The 17,854-nt window shown below is 37.5% G+C and overlaps 1 protein-coding gene across 1 annotated transcript in view; it reads right to left on the reverse strand.

Moving 5' to 3' along the window:
- Nucleotides 1–17,854, reverse strand: part of PPP2R5A (protein phosphatase 2 regulatory subunit B'alpha) — a 45,091-nt gene that overhangs the window by 1,653 nt on the left and 25,584 nt on the right. Inside the window, exons 4-12 of the mRNA XM_027723722.2 lie at nucleotides 13,928–14,020; nucleotides 11,845–11,975; nucleotides 11,579–11,638; nucleotides 10,259–10,367; nucleotides 7,752–7,805; nucleotides 3,744–3,794; nucleotides 2,715–2,834; nucleotides 2,503–2,630; nucleotides 325–426 (exon numbers count right to left, since the gene is read on the reverse strand). Of these exons, the coding sequence (XP_027579523.1) occupies nucleotides 325–426; nucleotides 2,503–2,630; nucleotides 2,715–2,834; nucleotides 3,744–3,794; nucleotides 7,752–7,805; nucleotides 10,259–10,367; nucleotides 11,579–11,638; nucleotides 11,845–11,975; nucleotides 13,928–14,020 (848 nt within the window). The remainder of the gene's footprint in view (nucleotides 1–324; nucleotides 427–2,502; nucleotides 2,631–2,714; nucleotides 2,835–3,743; nucleotides 3,795–7,751; nucleotides 7,806–10,258; nucleotides 10,368–11,578; nucleotides 11,639–11,844; nucleotides 11,976–13,927; nucleotides 14,021–17,854) is intronic.

Raw genomic sequence — 17,854 nt, forward strand, 5'->3', positions numbered from 1 at the left:
CTATGAAGCATTCTCCAGCTCAGCTGTCTTCAGACACCCCTGAGGCAGCAGAGCCAGCAGCAGCTGAGCCCAGTTTCACCACACAGGAGAGCATGTGCTCCCTGCACAGGCAGGACAGGGAGCTGGGGACTTCTTGCCACCTCCTGGGCCTTCAGCTCCCACCATATCACTGCATATGGGAGCTTCACACAAGGGACATCCTGCAGCAGACATCTCATGAGCAGTTCCACTACAGAACCCCACATGCACAACAGCAAAGTAACATCTGAAATTACATCTTCGATATACAATCTGCAATGGGCATTTGAAAAAAAGAACCAGTACCTTTGCCTTTCTGCTTTGTATGAGCTTGTGAGTTCATCAAAAAGCTTGCCATTCATTTCCATCAGGGTTTTCAGCACATTGTACACCAGTGCCACAATGGTTCTAAAACAGAAGCAGCACAGCCATTAGAGTTACTCAATGACAAAGTTAGCTTCACTAAACAAATGTCTGATTTCTTTTTTGGACTCTGAGTTTCTTATTCAAGATACTACTGTAAGGTCAGTGAGTTTCTGAAACAAAATCCTTTTCATTTCATTAATTTACAGAGGAAATTATAGTATAGTTAAACATTTTTTGAAACAGCTATTTAACCTTAAATTCCTGACTTCTGTAATATGCACAAGATATAATTATTCATGCTGTGGCTGTACTCTAAAAGCCATTCAATTATGTTAACCTTTAATAAACCAAGTTTTAACAACAACTTTGTAATATTTGAATAATGAAATATGAGAGTCTAGAAAAATAAAACTTCTGGCTAATAGCTTCAAGAAGGCAACAGAGGAGCCACAGGAGTGTGGTTTAGCACAACCACACAAAGCTTTCCCAGCAGCATTTCTGGGCAGCAGGCAGTGCTGCTGCACATGCCCCATTAGAGAACTGAATTGAGAACATCAGATAATGGTTTTGGGTACCTTATTTTCTTTAAGAAACTCAAGAGCTGCGTGAGCAACACTGGCTGTGTGTTACTTGGCTGACCTTATTTCCACATTAGGTATCACCCTTCTTTTTGTGATAACATTCGTATTTCAATAAACTATCTTAAACACTGTGTTGTTTATCTCCTTTAAAACCACTCTTAGTTACACGGAGAAATACAAAAATAGCAACAAAATGAAACACAAAAAGGTACCTGTCATTAATCTTATCACTAATCAAAAAGTAGGTAAACTGTCTTCCCCCTCTTTTCCCTCACTAGTAGTTCCCCACTGACTGCAAGGCTGCAGCCCTGTGAGCTTGAAAAATGAGTAGAAAAAAACCCCTAAGGAAGTAACCAAAGGACCAGGTTTGCCTTTTCAGTACACTCTGTCCGTTGTGGTACTAGGAAATCTCCCAGCTGTTCATCAGAGCCTCGCACTCATTCAGAACACACAGTATGCTTTGCCTGTTTACACACTTTTAATTTTTCTCTTTTTTTGTACCCTCGCTTTCATGTGGTTTGAAGTCAAAAGCTTATTCAGAGTTTTGGTCTTCTGAGAGGAAAAGCTTGATTTTGAGTATGTGGTTAAGTCCATATCAGACAGCCAGATGGATATAAGCATGTTTTGCTGCCCTCCAGAACAGACTAAAACCAAAGGCTTAGACTTTATTCCTCAAACCTCCTTGTCCTCAAGGTATGCAATTATCCTGTGTCTTTTACTTCCTTCATAAAGATCAACTTCTGTCTACAGAGAAAGAGGAATATCCTCCAGATTTGTTGAGGTCCCAAGTATCTTGATATTCAAAGAACTAGTTCCCCAAAATTTATATTCAGTCTCAGCTACTAGATTTACAACTAGACACACCATCTAGATAAATTCAGAATAATTTCAAAGCCTCCAAGGGCTTAAAAGAGGACATCTGATTTACTCCAGGGCTTTGGGAAGCTCCTGCTCACCCTGGCTTTTGCCTGCACAAGTTTCACATTCTGCACAGACTTGCAACTCAATTCAGGGTGCTGGCACCAGCACACTTTGCTTTTTATTATTTCAATATCTTTCAAGTATGATATAAAGATACTAATATTTAACTTGTGGCATTAAATATAATATGAAGCAGTCAATCATTTCTCAGTCCTACCATCCATTATACTAGTAGGCATTACTCTTCTCTGAGAATATCTTTTCCCCTTCTTATCTCACTGGGCAGCAATAACTACTTATTAAGACCCAGAATTTTATTCATCTTAAAAGTAGTAAAGGACAGTAAAGCATAAATGTTGCAGAAGTAACCCTTGGAAATGGTTTTGGTCTAAGGAGCATTAATCTGCATTTTGAACTAACACATAAGATCAAGTGTGATTACAATATAAAGACCATCATCCAATTTCCTCATACTTTTAAAATAAATTCCAGGTCTCCATCATAACAATGCAGAACAGTGAAAGCACAATATAGCTGACAGTGGCATTCATCTGTCAAGTTCACAATCCAAACCTGAAACAGTGGACAGTTTATTTTTATAGATAAAGGTACATACGGATTCCAGTGTTCTTTGGAGATCTTGTACAAACTGCCAAACATAATTGGTAAAATTTTATCAATGTTCTCTTCAATCAGGCTAAGAATATATTCATTATTCCAGAAGTACAAAGCTCTTTCTGCAACCTGAAACAACAAAGTTTAGGGGTCAACAACCATAAAAGAAGTTATTGCAAGGTTGGGGGAGGGTTATACTTTTTTTTAATTTACCTGAAAATGTGAACTTGACACACTCCTGGATATTTGCTTAAATAAAGGCTCTTCTATTTTTTTGAATTGTGACGGTTCTATTACATCTAAGATTTCTTCAATTTCACCTAAAAACATTACCTGTTTATATAAAAAAAGGGATGAAAATGTTCTGTATCACCATTGTAAACAGAAACAAAATACAGCTTATACATTAGTCATGAATCCTGCAAAGAACACTGTGTATAATTACAATACATTAGACATCCACAGGGTTTTTGCAGCATAAAAGAAGTCAATCATCCATTTCAGCTACCAGGATACAGCTCTCCTCTTGGGCTTCTTTTGTGTAAACACACTGAATACTTCAAACTGCTTCTGCACTTTATTTCAAGAATGGCTGCAGAGATTACAATTATGCAAGATCTCCAAAGTAAGTTTTGAAGTGATAAATAGTTAATTCCCACATAAAACTGCAACCAGCAGAACGCTGGGTGGGTGGCACAGAAAAATTTAACACCACTCAAAGAAACAGGGACAACAGCGTTAAGGGATCCCACTTTTAAAGAGCTGTCAGGGATGGAATCTGGTGGCATAAATTAAACTCCTGGTTTTTAAACTCCTTTTAACTACACAGGAGAAAGCAGGAAAAGAAAATTTCCCAAGACCATTTAAAATTATTAGCCTACTACAAAAAAAGAAAGTATGTTTATTTACCAGACACTTGCTCAGCATCTCAAACATGTCACATTGCAGATGACTACCTTCAACCTAGTCTATATCTACTAAAATACTTCTCACCTCAGAAAATTGTTTCTTTATACAATGTCTTAATTAGAATGCAACTTTGAATATGGTTTTAACATAGTCAGAACAGAGACATACAAAACAATTACACTGAGTTGCATGACAAAGCTGAGTGCCTCAAGAAGCCTCAAGAACTCCAAGTTTTCTGCAAAATCTCTTGAGCACAGCAGAGGGAAGGTTTGTGAACCTGCCTCATGCCATTTTACTTCACAGCAGACATCAGAAATGAGAGACAAAACCAACCTCTTTCTGACTGCATGTTTTGGGCCAAAATTTGAGCAGTCCTCTGATTACCTATATGAAAAATACAAACAAGTTAAAGCAGAACAAGTTTCTATTACATACTTGATAAGGTAAAAAAAAGTACTAGTTTGCTTTTCCTTATCCAGAGGTTCAGTGAAAACTGAATACAGCTAAATGCAGTTCCACTGAAAATAAACTCATTTAAATACTTAATCTTGTTTAGGTTATTAGAATAACTTCAACCCTCATCACTTCACATGTCTATGATTATCTGTTCACGCTCCACTCCCATCCCAGTACATACATTAACTGATAGGATGCTGATCACATCAAAGCATCACAATATGAAGTTAACCCCCCTGTAGCTAAATTTCACAGAACGTTTTTTGTCTTCTACTCATCCATACTTTGTGCAACACCTGCCTTGGCACCAAAGGTTTGGAGCCTGAGAGGAAGTGTTATATGCTGCCTGCACAAACAAGGTTCTACAGGGGAGCCATGGCCTCCAACTCTTCCTTTTCTCTTCTAGAATATGAAATGTTAGACTGGAAACTAAAGTAAGAAAGATGTGAACTTGCAAGGAAAATATATTCCAGTATCTATACTACCTTACGCAAGACCAGAAAAAAAAAATCTTCGGGAAAATTAATTGCAAAGTACAGCGCTCAAGAGGAATGGGGAGAACACAACAAAGAAAGGCTGGAGGCATTTTTCCTAGAAAGAAAACATCTCATGTGGTGTCTAAATTACAAAATTAACGCTGGCTTGAAAAAAAAAAAAGCTGTAGCTATGTTTCACAAGCAAAAACATTCTCGGAGCTTTCATACACTTTCATTCCTAGAAAAAGACCTCTATTTTTATGATACAAAAGCACCTAATTGATCATATCCAAAGGGAAAACTTATTCAACTATTTGAATACCTTCCATATTTGCTTTTTGTCATGTTGAATTCCTTTGGCTTTCCAGCTGGCCATTTTACTCACAACTACATGTACTACCAAAAGTGGCTTTCCAGAAGAAAAAGTTAGTATGACTTTAAGTGCCCACAAGTCTTTATCCTAGGATACTCACACATCCTGCTACTACACAACTGACTGTCGCTTCAAATGACACTGAGCAAATGCAGAAGCCTCAGGCAGCTGGTAAAGTTCTATGCTCAAACCCACAAAAACAGAGCAAGTTACAGGGAAAGAACAGTTTCTTCACAAAGCCTTGACCATACAGTTCCACCCAGCTGGCTGGAAGATGCAGACAACTGAAATATTAACACCAGCATCTGACACTGATGAAGGAGCGGGAGGCCGGGGTCAGCCCACACGGGTGACACCTTTGGCCTCTGGCCCACAGAGGCAGAGCTCCCTCCCTGGAGGCAGGCACTGACCTGGCCTCCCCACTGCTCCATGGACGGAGCAGAAGAGCTGGGGCAGGTGGCACAGTGAGGGGGGAGAAGTTTTGAGTTCCCCCATTTCACTGCAGTTACCAGATCAGGCAGTCCTTCGCTCGCTTGCTTCTCCTCCAAGGAGTCAGACTTGCATGAATTAATTACATTTGTTTCACTAGATTAGTAATTTAAATTTGCGTATGTAAAACCTCTTTCAATCTAGGCCTGTTTTCTGTTAATTACCTTATAAGTGAATAACTTATATACTATTGAGATTTCATAATTCTACAGAACAAACCCTTACTTTTCCAGGCATAATAGCTCATTCCGCTGACAGCCTCCCTTCCTTCAGAGCAAGGCAAGTAAGCCAAAAAACTTCAGACAAGCACATTTGCCAACAAAAAGTGTGAGAACCTACCATACATCCCTAACTGGAACACGAATTTACTGGTCTCAAGAACACAAAACTGAGTTTTCCAGCACATGTTACTGCTAGAATGTCTGAGTATACTTTGCTACAGAGACTCATATTCTCAACTTGATAAAGAAATAACAAGTTTGAGTTTAACAGCATACACCTCAAGAATATCAGTTTCCAGCTTGACTATGCTTTCATATCAAAAAGCTGATAAATGCACATCTATGTTTATAGATTTTATTCAAAGAAGTAGTCAATATAAATGCAGATCTGAAATTCTGTTGCTCTTACTACACAAAAGGCTTAAGATTAATATTCTTCCTTGAGCTACAAAATTCCCATAAAGTGACTTAAAACAGTAGGCACCTGCTAGAAAACTTGTCCCACCTACAAGGACTGCACGTTTAGTCTGATTTCTTCAATGTAAAGGCCATTGCACTTAGCAGGGTTAGGTAACAAACTCTTCTTGTCAGCTCTGCAAACATCAGCACTGACCTGAGGCAGATTACCATAGCTACGAGAGCTCAGATTGAATGTCCTCTAAATTGACCCTGAGTGACAATTCCTGCCAGAAAAATAACAGTAAGGTATGCGTGAAGACAGCCTTCTGATGGAGTTCTTAAAATATTACTTGACCTAAAGCCAAGAAAAATTTCCAATGCTATCTCATCAGTTGCCCCAAATTTTAACATTTACTTTTCAAGCATTTCAGAAAGTTTCTTAAAGCTTCACTTCTTATCATCTTATTAACTTTAACTTCTCTACAAAGCAAGTTTTACTGTGAGCTCAGAGTAATGACCAAAGCAAACACAGGCAGTGACTCTGCAGTGAATTCTCATATCTTCTCCATTCTAAATTCTCCTTTACTGATTAAGAAGCAACCAGAATTGTATATACCACAGTCCAGACAAACCTCAGAATTGCACGATGGCACTCCTACTTCAAAGCCCTACCTTCTTCACTTCAAAGTCTGGGTTTGGATCTTGCATCACACTTGTGTAAATTCATGTCAGGAAGTTCAGACTTTGTCACGTTGTCACTTCATTCACTCTTGCAGGTTTTTATGTAATACTACACATTTTCTGCTCACATATCAACTTTAACTGTCAAAATGCTTGGGTTGTTTTATCGCTTGGCTTAAGGAATGTGGGTTATGCAAGTCCTTTCTCCTCACCCTATCCCACAAAATAAGCTAATTGACCAGTGTAGCTGGGAACACTGCAGCACAGGGGGAAGAAGATGCTTTCAAGCACACAAAGTAAATTACTAGACACCTTCCACCACCTACAGAATAACTTGTCAGCTGATGGGGAACATCAGTACTGAAGTGCCTGTGCAGAAAACAAGCTTCTACTGGAAGACCAGTGAAGATCAATGGTGCTTTCCCAAAGCTGTTTATCTTTTATTCTTTATAGAAAAAGAAATAGAATTTGCATAAACTCTTCATTTTTCTGTCACAAAAAAAGATAAAGTACTTAAAACCAGCATACTCCTAGGGAAAATATTTTTGATTGTCCAACTAAAACCAGTTTCTGCTGTAGCTGGCCTGACATCATTCTGTGTTCCCACGAACTGCTGCACTGCCCTGGGCCTCTGTTCTCTTTTATGGGCCCTGCCAAAGCCCTTGCACGAAGCACTGCAAAACCCTTTTTAGCTGAGCTGTCAATATGTATTATGGGAGACTGTCTGGCAAAAGCCACTGATGCCTGAAGCACCTGTATTCTGACTGCCAAGAGGCACCCCAGGAACCGAAGAGCAGGAACAGCGCCTTTGGAATTTCAGAGTTCTGTCTAAATAAAGTGTTGTTATTCTTTTCAACTTTTGTTTTAGGATTGTTTGTTCCCTAAAACATTACTACTTCATGCAGTGGCTAAGCACAAGCAATTAATACCAAAACCCTTGAAATTTTAGTTCTTATGAGGAGAGAATACAGTTGTGACAAGCATAGTAATTTGCATGATAGAGCACAGAATTAAATGAAAGTTTGAGCCACTAGTATCTTGGCCACAGGTTAAGAGAACTGCCCTTCCAGACCCAGCACTTTCTTAACAACCGTTCTAGATTTAATTTTTTCCCCCCAAGAAAACCTCACCGGTGGATCTTTAATCAGGATAGCACAGACAGCACTGCTATACAATTCGAACAAGTTACACTGAAATATGTAATTGAAATTAAAAATAGAAAAAAATTCAACTGAAAAACACTTACAGGCTCTGTTAAGGTTGTATCTTTTTCCAGGAACTGTACAACACAATAGGCGAGCTAGAATGTAAGTCATATGATTATTTAGTTTAAACAGACACTGTTTAGACATTGCAGCATAACTATCACAACTTCTAATGGAAGCGCTTCAGATCACGGGCAAACCCAACCCAAAACATCCCTACACAGCCACTTCATATTAGTCCAAACTAAACAAAACAGCAATTAAAGCAGCAAGATATACAAGCCTGCTCTACCTTACAAAAACTTCCCACATACTAAAAATCATCTTTTTTTGCCTAAAGAAAATTTCCTAAAAGAAAATTACTTTTAAGCTTGACAGGTATTTCCTTAACTTAGATCCAGTAACCAGGCAGATTTTTCTTTACATCAATTCCTGTATCAGCATTACAAAGCTATCATTTTCAAACATCTATACTGGGGTAAAAAAGGCCATACTTTCAGTAAAAAACAAGTTTTAACACAGGTTTGACTGAGCACACATTGCACACTGCTCAAATACTAGACATCTACAGCACACAACATTCAGTGGTAAGATTACAGGTGAAAGAATTTTAACACATTCCACAGCCACAAGAGATCAGGCAGCTGCTGACCAGCTGAGTGTCCTGTCCCAATGCAGCAATGGCCAACAAGTGCCTGTGGAAGGGTGTAAGAAGTGGGGAAGCACAATGTCATCAAGCCATCAGCACTGCTCTCCCAGCCTCTAGTGGTTTCTGTGCAGGGGTCTTCTCAGGCCAAGGTGCGATATTTCATGTTATATACTTGCTTAGAGTTCAGTTAATTAGCACACAGTTGAGTAACTAAACGACCATCCCATGCAGAAACCATACAACAATCCTATCACTGAAGCAGTTACAATCCTAGATTCCATTAAGACTGATTTTAAGAAGTCACAGTATTTTTCATTTAGCCATATAAAGCAAAGACAAAATTGTATACATGTGTTACATTTCACTACTCAGGATGCTTGAATTCAAGCATTACTTTTCCTTCTTTTTTTTTTTAATCTGTTATGCCAAAGCAGATAATTACAACGCTGTAATTGCAACAGGTCTAATTTATTTCTCTTACCCTTAGGCTATGGATATATTTGTGTAGATTCAAAAAACAGTAAATGCCACACATTAATCTCATAAAATCCCATTTTATATATATATATATATATATATATATATATATATATATATATATATAGTACAGTATTGCTTTATTGTTCAAAGACACAAAGACTCAAGCTTAATTCAGCTTTAAGGCTTTCACTTTCAAGGGTAGGCTACATTTGCACAAAGCAACCAGGCCACTTCGGATTGACAAGCAGATTTCACACTGGCTTGCATCCTTGGGATAACAGGAAACCACGAACACACAGTGCTGGGTGCATGTGCAAAGTGTTTTATGGAGGGACAGAGGAGTGGGCTGGTCAGCAGACCAAACATTACTTTTGGGTACATAGTACAGCTGAATTAATAGGGTCCCTTTCAGGAACCCATGAACTGGATTTAACATATTCCAGAAAAAAAAGGACAGTTTGCTGTACTGATCTGTCACTGAGAACACCTCTGGGAGGTGACTGGCCTCTTTTGTATCACTGACTCATTCCAGGGAGCAGCCTATTGCATAGCAATAAACCACAAAGACAAGTGATTTAATTAATTTAAAACTTCATATGAGACTTAGGAATTAACAGAGCTCTTCACTTGATCCTGTTTGTTGACTATACAGTCATAGTGATTTCACTTTAATTAAAAACCCATTTCCTTGTATCTTTAGTCTATAAAGAGCTCTATTAGTGAGCTAAGTTAGAAGGCAAGTTTTAATTAGCCACAGCAGAATTACTTGCAAGTTTGCATCAAATATATTCAATATTCAAGTGTCATATGTCTGGAAAGGATACAGATTATCCCTCAAATAAAATGCTGAATGTCTGTGGCAAGTATAAGAATCAAAGTCAGATGAAGAGCTGCAGCATTCTGACAGTGTGTCATGGATCTACATAATTTCCAGCTGATCTAGAGAGCTACTATGCATTTCTGCCATTTATAAATGGCAACAAACATTCTCCTCCCCACTCCATCACTGGTATGTCTTTAGAAATAAAAAAGCACTTCTGAAATAAGTACCTGGCCATACTCAAGGTTCCTTTAGAAACAGCATTTAGGTTACATAAAAGAAATGACAACAGCATGAGGTCCTCTGATTAAATGAAACTTAAAGTGTGACAAGACTACAAGCAAAAAAGCTTCCCACTTCAGTTGACATGACTTCGACTCACTGTTACATTCTTTCACTTGTAATATATGCTAAATATTACATCCAAATTACCATTTAAATATAAGATCTATAAGATTTTTTTAAAAGTGTGACTATGTGACTGAATTTGCAAATATTTTGGACTATTGATATTATAACATATACTGTTTTAAAGTTTCATTATTTTCAAATGTAAATACAAAAAACCCCACCACGCTTAGAAATAGGTAAAAGCTTACCTGTGCATGAAACAAAGCTAATCCCTTTGCAGTATGCATGGGAATCAGAACTTTCATAAGGAACTGTTTGTGTTCTGCTTTCAGTGGCAGTGCAAAACCATTGATAATACTGAAAACATGAATAAGCAGGATTTATTTTTAATTAAAAAATATTTTTTCCTAGCAAGTCAAGAATTTCTTTAAGTTCAAGAGACACTCCCTTTCCAATTCAGTTTATAAACCTGATTATTTTGAAGCCATGAAATAGCACTACATATGCACAACCTTTCAAGTTTTGGTATCATGAGAATTTTAGACTCTTGGCAGGAATAACAGAGAACCACAGTAGAAGACAAATAATACTCATTAGATGAGCTGAAATATTTTTATCATGACTTCCATTAAGTAAAATCATCTACAGTAAGTCTTGCTGTCCAATTGTAAAGCTTACATGCATCAGAAAGCTGATCCATTTCACCCACCATCAATAGCAACTTGGAAAGGAAAAAAAAATAGATGGCATACAATTTTCAACTACTTTAACACTGCAGTTTGAACATTTGTTTTGAGATTGTGGAACAACCCTTCCCTTCAAAAACAAAGTTAAGTAGTTTGTCATTGATTCAGTCATCTTATATATAGAACAGACAGAAGTCCTTCAGGAAAAGGTTGGCTTCTTTTTCCCCCTTACATTTTAAGCAAATCTGAGAAAATAATGGCATCCCTTTTGCTTGATTTTCATGAATTTTTTTTCCAAAATAGCTTCACAATGTTTGTATTTTCAGTTAGACCAGAAATATTTATAAAATTTTCTACCGTGAAATGTGTGTGACAATTTTGGAGAAACAGTAAAAAACTACCACAGAGAAACTTCAAAGTTAAAAATTAAATTAGTGAAATAATGTAAAAATAAGGTAACTAAAAAAAAACCCCTAGCACTTACAAGGCTTTCCTGAATAGAATCTAAAGAAAATCAGCCTGCTGAGGATTAAAGCATTTCATTCAGCATGAGGGTGAAAGTTAACATTCAGTTTCTGAATCAAAGAACAAGTCATCTATCAGATGTAAGATAAGCAAGGGTAGATAGGCCTGACAAACAAGGACCCTTGAGAAACATTTTGCCAGTCATCTTTAAAACTTCCACTGAAAAATGAATAATTTATACTCTGTATCCTAATTTAATACTCATGTGGTAACCCAGACGGTATTAGATTATCAGTGACTGCTCTTTATCACTTGTTGCTGTAATAACTCTCTTCCCCCTTCATTCCCAAAGCAGAAAAGCTGAAGCAAACACCCACAATAACATGTTATATTTCTTCTGTGTCAGATCAAACTTACCTTCCTAATATCTCAAGAAGTTCAGCAACACCATTGAAGTGCTCTGTTTCATATATAAACCTGGTACCAAAAAGAGACAACCATCAAAAGCTGAAACAGAGGATCAGAGATCCCAAAGAAATAACCCTTAATAAGCTTGAAATATTTGAAAGCCAGATCACAAACTAAAACCACATCTTTTATTTCAAGAATAAATCACTGCAGATCCAGACCGTAAAGGCAAGATAAAATATTCCTCAACACAGCCACACACGCACACAGCATACCTGAGGAAAATGTTGTTTATCTGTTTCCTGATGAATGCTCTTAAACCAAGGAATTTTCCATAAATTCTATGAAGCACTGTCTTTAGGAAATCACGTTCTCGTGGGTCTTCACTATCAAAGAGCTCCAACAGCTTTAAAAATTAAATTTAAATGTATTACTTTTGAAATACTTGAATTTTTGTTTTGTTCCTACCTGATTTGAGTTTTATCTTTAATTTACAAGGTTACATTAGAAAAAATAGAATCACCTTAACTGTAAATTTTGTTTAGATGTCAATAGTATATTTTCAAAGTTACATTTTTAATAAAGGTGTTTTTTTTTAATAAACCCATCAGCTTCATTCCCTTCCAAAGCCTGTATACAAAGACACCAAAGCCATTCCAATAACTATTATACTATCAAAATAAAAAGAAAATTGCAAGAATGAGATGATCAAACCACAGGTAAGTGGTTTATACTTGTTAAGAAATCAGAATGAATCAAATCTGTGTCATTTATTTAAAATTTCTTAATTAAAAACCTTTACTAGTTATCTCCAAAAGATACTTATGTCTTGATGGCTAAGCAAAAGCAATCCTATATAAAAGATTTTACAATTAATGAGGTCATAAAATACGCACAAGATAGGAAATTATTAACTGATTCTCTGCTAATACTGACTAAATGCTGCAAGAAGCTAACAAGACTTTGCATGCATTTTTTTTTGTAGAAAGTTTTCCAAGGACACAGAAAAGACCAAACTCACTCGAAAACATCAAAAAATACTCCAATCGCATTAAAGACCATTAATTTGGGGTTTCTTTCCTGCATGTTCAAGTAACAGCATATTCAGAAGTGCTAGCTGTCTTGAACAAATCAGTAACTTAACTCAAGCAGTCACTACCATCTCCTGCTCAGCCAATGCCTCTGGTTGGGTATATCTGTACCAAGCAGCACAAGGGACTGGAAACAGCTGTTCAGGAGCTTTGTTCAGGCTCATTTCAATTTTATATTTAGAAGGAATTTCTCAAGGTCACTACTCCACCTTTTTTCCCCATATATAGCTAGCTGTTCACTGCACTGTCTTTCTTGCACTCTAGAGAAAGATCAAGTGAAATGTCAAACTGAAACTCTGCAACAAGGCTCTTAAGGACCACGGGTCAATTAGTAAACTGGATAGCCACAGCCAACAGTTCAGCAGCAGCTTCAGGCCTAAATTTTATGGGAAAGTTGAACAAAACAGAGAAGAAGGAAACATCTATAAACAAGAATAGTAGAACCAAATAAGTGGGAATTAAATGCAGTCACTGAAGGTGGGGAGGGAAAGAGTCCATCTATGTTTTCACTTTTCACTGCTGTACTGTGATGGCCTGCCAGCACTCACTCTTCAGATACTGAGCAAACAAATATTTTGACATGGTGGAAAAAAAAAAAAATCCCCTCTGAGTTCACCTTGAACAAAAATTGCTATGGTATTCTACAGCATAATTCCTTGAGCAGCTATATCTAATATGAAATCTCACTTCATTTTCTTGCTCATACATTGTTATTTTGCATGGTGAAGCATGATCTTCCTATACTGTACTTTCCTGTACTTTCTTATTTGATTCTTCTTCTGTAGTTAGTACATGACAGTAAACAGACTGACACTATTTAGACACAAGTCAATAGATGCTGGAACACATTTCATGTACAGTAAGCACACAAATTTTTTACAGGAAAGTAGTTTGCTGCAAGTTTTCCTGTGATAAATCTATTAAAAGAAACAAACAAAAGCATTACAAAAATGTAATTAGCCCACTGTTGAATTGACTGAAATTAAGTTAAAAACCATTAAAAACACAACTTGCATTCAGAAGTTACAAATATCTTGCACTGCAAAGCACTGAGGTTGATACCTCAAAATGAACTGTTGCTGAAGCTACTAATTACATGTAGCCTCTGTGGTACGGTGTGCTGTTTATTTACTGTTTGGCAGAAACCACTGCTGAAACAACTGAAATTTACACCCTGTGTCAACATGAAAATTTTAAACAGCCCATCTGATAAATTACGCTTGAGAGGTGATTTTTAAATCTAGGGGTGGAAAAACTCCCCACTTACCTGCTGTACAAATTTCTGGTCAATATATCTCTTTGCAATGCTAGGCTGAAAATCCGGGCTCTCCAAAAACCTCAGGAAAAATTCATACACCAACTACAAACATTGAAATGAAAATTTTTAAGTTAGTAAGTACACCTCAACACAGATCTCAGCCCTGTCACCACCACCAAAGCCAGTGGGACTATTCACATGTTTAAAAACTACCAAAGGAAATCAAAGCCTAACACAACTGCCTAATCACAGCCTCTACCGGAATTTACTGAAAGAATTACAGTAAGTATCAAGAACACTTTAATTCCCTGAAGTGTCAAAGCTTAATAAATAACCTACTGAAAATATCTCTACTGGGCAAAAAACAAGTTCTAAATGTTACATATGTTCACATTTCCTGCCGCGTTAAGAATTCGTCATGTAGAAATAAGTTACCAAACACTTGGCAGCAACGAGGGTAAAATTAAGTGCTCTAACATCACATAATTCCTTAAACAGATGAAGAAAAGGTTGCTAAGTGTTCCTGAAATTAAATTTCAGCTGCAAACTCCAAAAATGAAGAGCCACATAAAAAAGCTGAATGAATACACAGAAACTGAAAGAGCTAGGCTTAATATTAGGCTTCTATATCCTGGACACTCAATTCTAATAACAAGATCCTGTGCAGATTTATCTTCAGTATCTGTTATATTTTGTAGCATATTATTTCTGTCAGTTCAAGTCCCCATTTGCTACAATCCCACAACACCCACAGACAAAAAAATTTGTCAGGAGATAGAGCTAGCAAGGGCCTGGGGTAGCAGAGAGAGGCACGAAGAGGCCAGAACACAAGTCTCATATTTTGAGGTTCATCAAAAGGCCAAGACACAAAATACTGTACTCCTGTAACAATGTTAAGATTAATAAAATACATATAAGGCATCTCTTAACTAAGACTGAATTGAGAGGGAAGATTTCATACATTTAGATTCTATTCAGAGCTGTTTATGTTCTCAATGCTTATTTCATAACTCCATGTTAGTTAAACAACTGATTAGTAATAATACCAAAATGCAATTTAGGTACATAATGCTATCACTGACTGGACTTCTAAATAAAACCCACGCAGAGCTGTGCTCATACTCACAGGCATGTATTTCAACTATTACCCCTCTGAGAGCTCTAATTAAACTGAGAGCCAGCACCTGAGTAATTCATAATTATAATTATCAAGTTCACTTGAGAGAAATGCGTGACAGTAAGTACTTTTTATCTAGAACATTTGAGCTGACAGTTACTTACACATAGCCTCAAGGAGGGTTTGCTGCATCTGCAAAGCAGAAGCTCAGAAACACAAGTTACCCTTCACTTTCTCCTCCTCTGACAGACTGTAACAAGAGCTTTCCTTATCAACAGTTTACATAAAATCACAGAATTGTTAGGGTTGGAAGGGACCTCTGGAGATCATCTAGTCCAACCCCCCTGTTGAGGCAGGGTCACCTCAAGCAGGTGACACAGGAACGTGTCCAAGTGGGTTTTTAATGTCTCCAGATGAGGAGAATCCACGACCTCCCTGGGCAGCCTGTTCCAGTGCTCTGCCACCCTCAGTGTACAGAAGTTCTTCCTCATGTTGAAGTGGAAGTTCATGTGTTTTAGTTTATGGCCATTGCTCCCTGCCCTGTCACTGGGCCCCACTGAAAAGAATCTGGCATCACCCTCTTGACATTTGCCTTTGAGATCCCCTCTCAGTCTTCTCTTTTCTAGAATAAACAGATTCGTGTATACAAATTTCATGTAACTGTATTGTATTAAAATCATATTAAAACCCAAGCTTCCCTGTACAGTCTTAATTTAATAACACACAGTTGCCAAACAGACAACATAAGACAGAATTTTTAAAAGCTTGGTAATAGACAACCCAATAATATAATTTTAAATATTAGCATACTTCATCCTCTGTCTTAGAAAGAGAGCTCAACCATGGCTGTTTGATATCTTCCTCAAAACAGGCAGTGGAAATGAGTGCACCCCCACCAAGTCTGCAGATGACACCAAGCTTTGAGCAACCTGATCTACTGCAAGGTGTTCCTTCTCATTGGAAGGGGGCTTGGACTAAGGTGATCTTTAATAGTTCCTTCCAATCCAAAGCATTCTATGATTCTACTGACCTTTTTCAAATTAGCAACTAGATAAATTCATTAGTTATTTTCTACAGAAATGGGAAACATATGGCCAGAGGGAGGTTATTAGCACAGCTTCATGGGGATTAATTTGGAATTAAATTTAGTAAAGATTTCTGTAATAAATTGCTATATTAAATATTTCTGTCGAGACTGTTTTGTTGTGGTCACTGTGTGATAACCACTTAGACAATATTGGAAGCTACCACAAGTGGAAAAAGACAGGAAAAAAAGTATGTCATATTACCAATGAGAAAGGACAAGTTGACCCTGAAGGCCTGGAAGAATAAATACAGGATGAAACTCAAGGACTGCAAAGTCACAGCGTTCCATGAAAAAGCTCCGATAAGCATTTGCAAGCCCTTAAGCCAAGAAAGGGTTAACAATAGGATGACTAAGATCCAACTACACAATGAAGCCATGGAAGTGATAGATGAAATCATAGGATATTCCAGGAAGATACTGACAATACAGAGATCCACAGCCCTTCAAATGATTGAGGAGATTTATTAAAACCTGAAAGGATAGAGAAGTGGCCAATAGAATTGCCATGGGATAGAGTACCTTTCGTAAGTGAATACTAAATTGGCATATTTTGTTCTCCCTAAAGGACAGAGGGAGAAAGGACAATTGTGGCTTCTTTCCATGAACAGCTACAGTGACTGCAATAAACATCAAGCAGAAGAACTAAGTTAAAACATAATGCTGTGACATCTTTTTACAAGCTGTCCAAGATTACCTTCAAGATATCAACTGTCTATCAAATAACTTTAGAAATCCTTGGGAGCCCTGGGAAATATATGAAACTTTCTTTATATCCAAGCTATTCCAGGAAGCAAGATGCAGTGTCCATCTCTGGACAAGCCAGCCTCTCACTTCACCTGTACCCTAACATTTGCAAACTTAAAAGCATAACAACAACTATCAGCCAGGGGCACCGGAATGGATTCTGGCCACAACGGATCCTACCTAAAGAGACAGGTATGCTCAACTTTGAGTTTAACTGAAGCATTACCATTGAAAACACTAAATCAGAGGAAAGCTGTTGGATTTAGTAGTTTTTGTCCTCAAAAGTGGTCTCTGCTTGGGTCAAAGAGCTATGAAATACAAATCCTAATAATTCCGTGATTTGATCGTCTTTCTTGCAGGGACCACTAGAATATAATTGCTTTAAGCTATCAATTCCACCAACTGTGCAACTCCCTGAGCTTCAAAAGATACAGGGGCTTTAATGCCAACTTCTTCAACCTAGTTTGGCTGTTACAAACCATCTTAAGCATTGCCTTAAAGCAACATCTTTCAAGTGGCACTCATTTTACTGAAGGTCCAGAGTCTTCTGTTGTGTCTACACACTCTGGTAACTTACTAAGTCATCATCTTATGATATTTTAAAGAGAAATGCCAACAGATTCAAGCAGAGAAGAGCAGAGATTCAGATTTTTTCTTTCCCCTCCCAGAAAACTGGCCACCTGACTGTCAGATCAAGATAGAATTCTGAATTTGTTTGCAACTAAGCAGTCACAAATAGAAGTGAGCAAAACATCCATCCCTGCTCCCCACAGTCCTTTAGACTATGCCGAAAATAATAATGCTTTTTGATGGAAGGGAATGGTTGTGCACACTCCCTTTCTTCCACACACAAAATCCGACACTTCCAGCAGCTGTGTGCTCCTGGAGGGCAAATAGTAAGTTATCAAACTCAGTCTTCTACCATCCAGTAGCACATGAACTGTAAAAGGAAGGAGAGGAAAACAAAAACTGTTTCCATTGTGCTGTA

This window comes from Pipra filicauda, unplaced genomic scaffold (assembly GCF_003945595.2).
Source record: "Pipra filicauda isolate LSUMZ 115617 unplaced genomic scaffold, ASM394559v2 scaffold221_size1283894_pilon, whole genome shotgun sequence".
NCBI classification, from domain to species: domain Eukaryota; kingdom Metazoa; phylum Chordata; class Aves; order Passeriformes; family Pipridae; genus Pipra; species Pipra filicauda.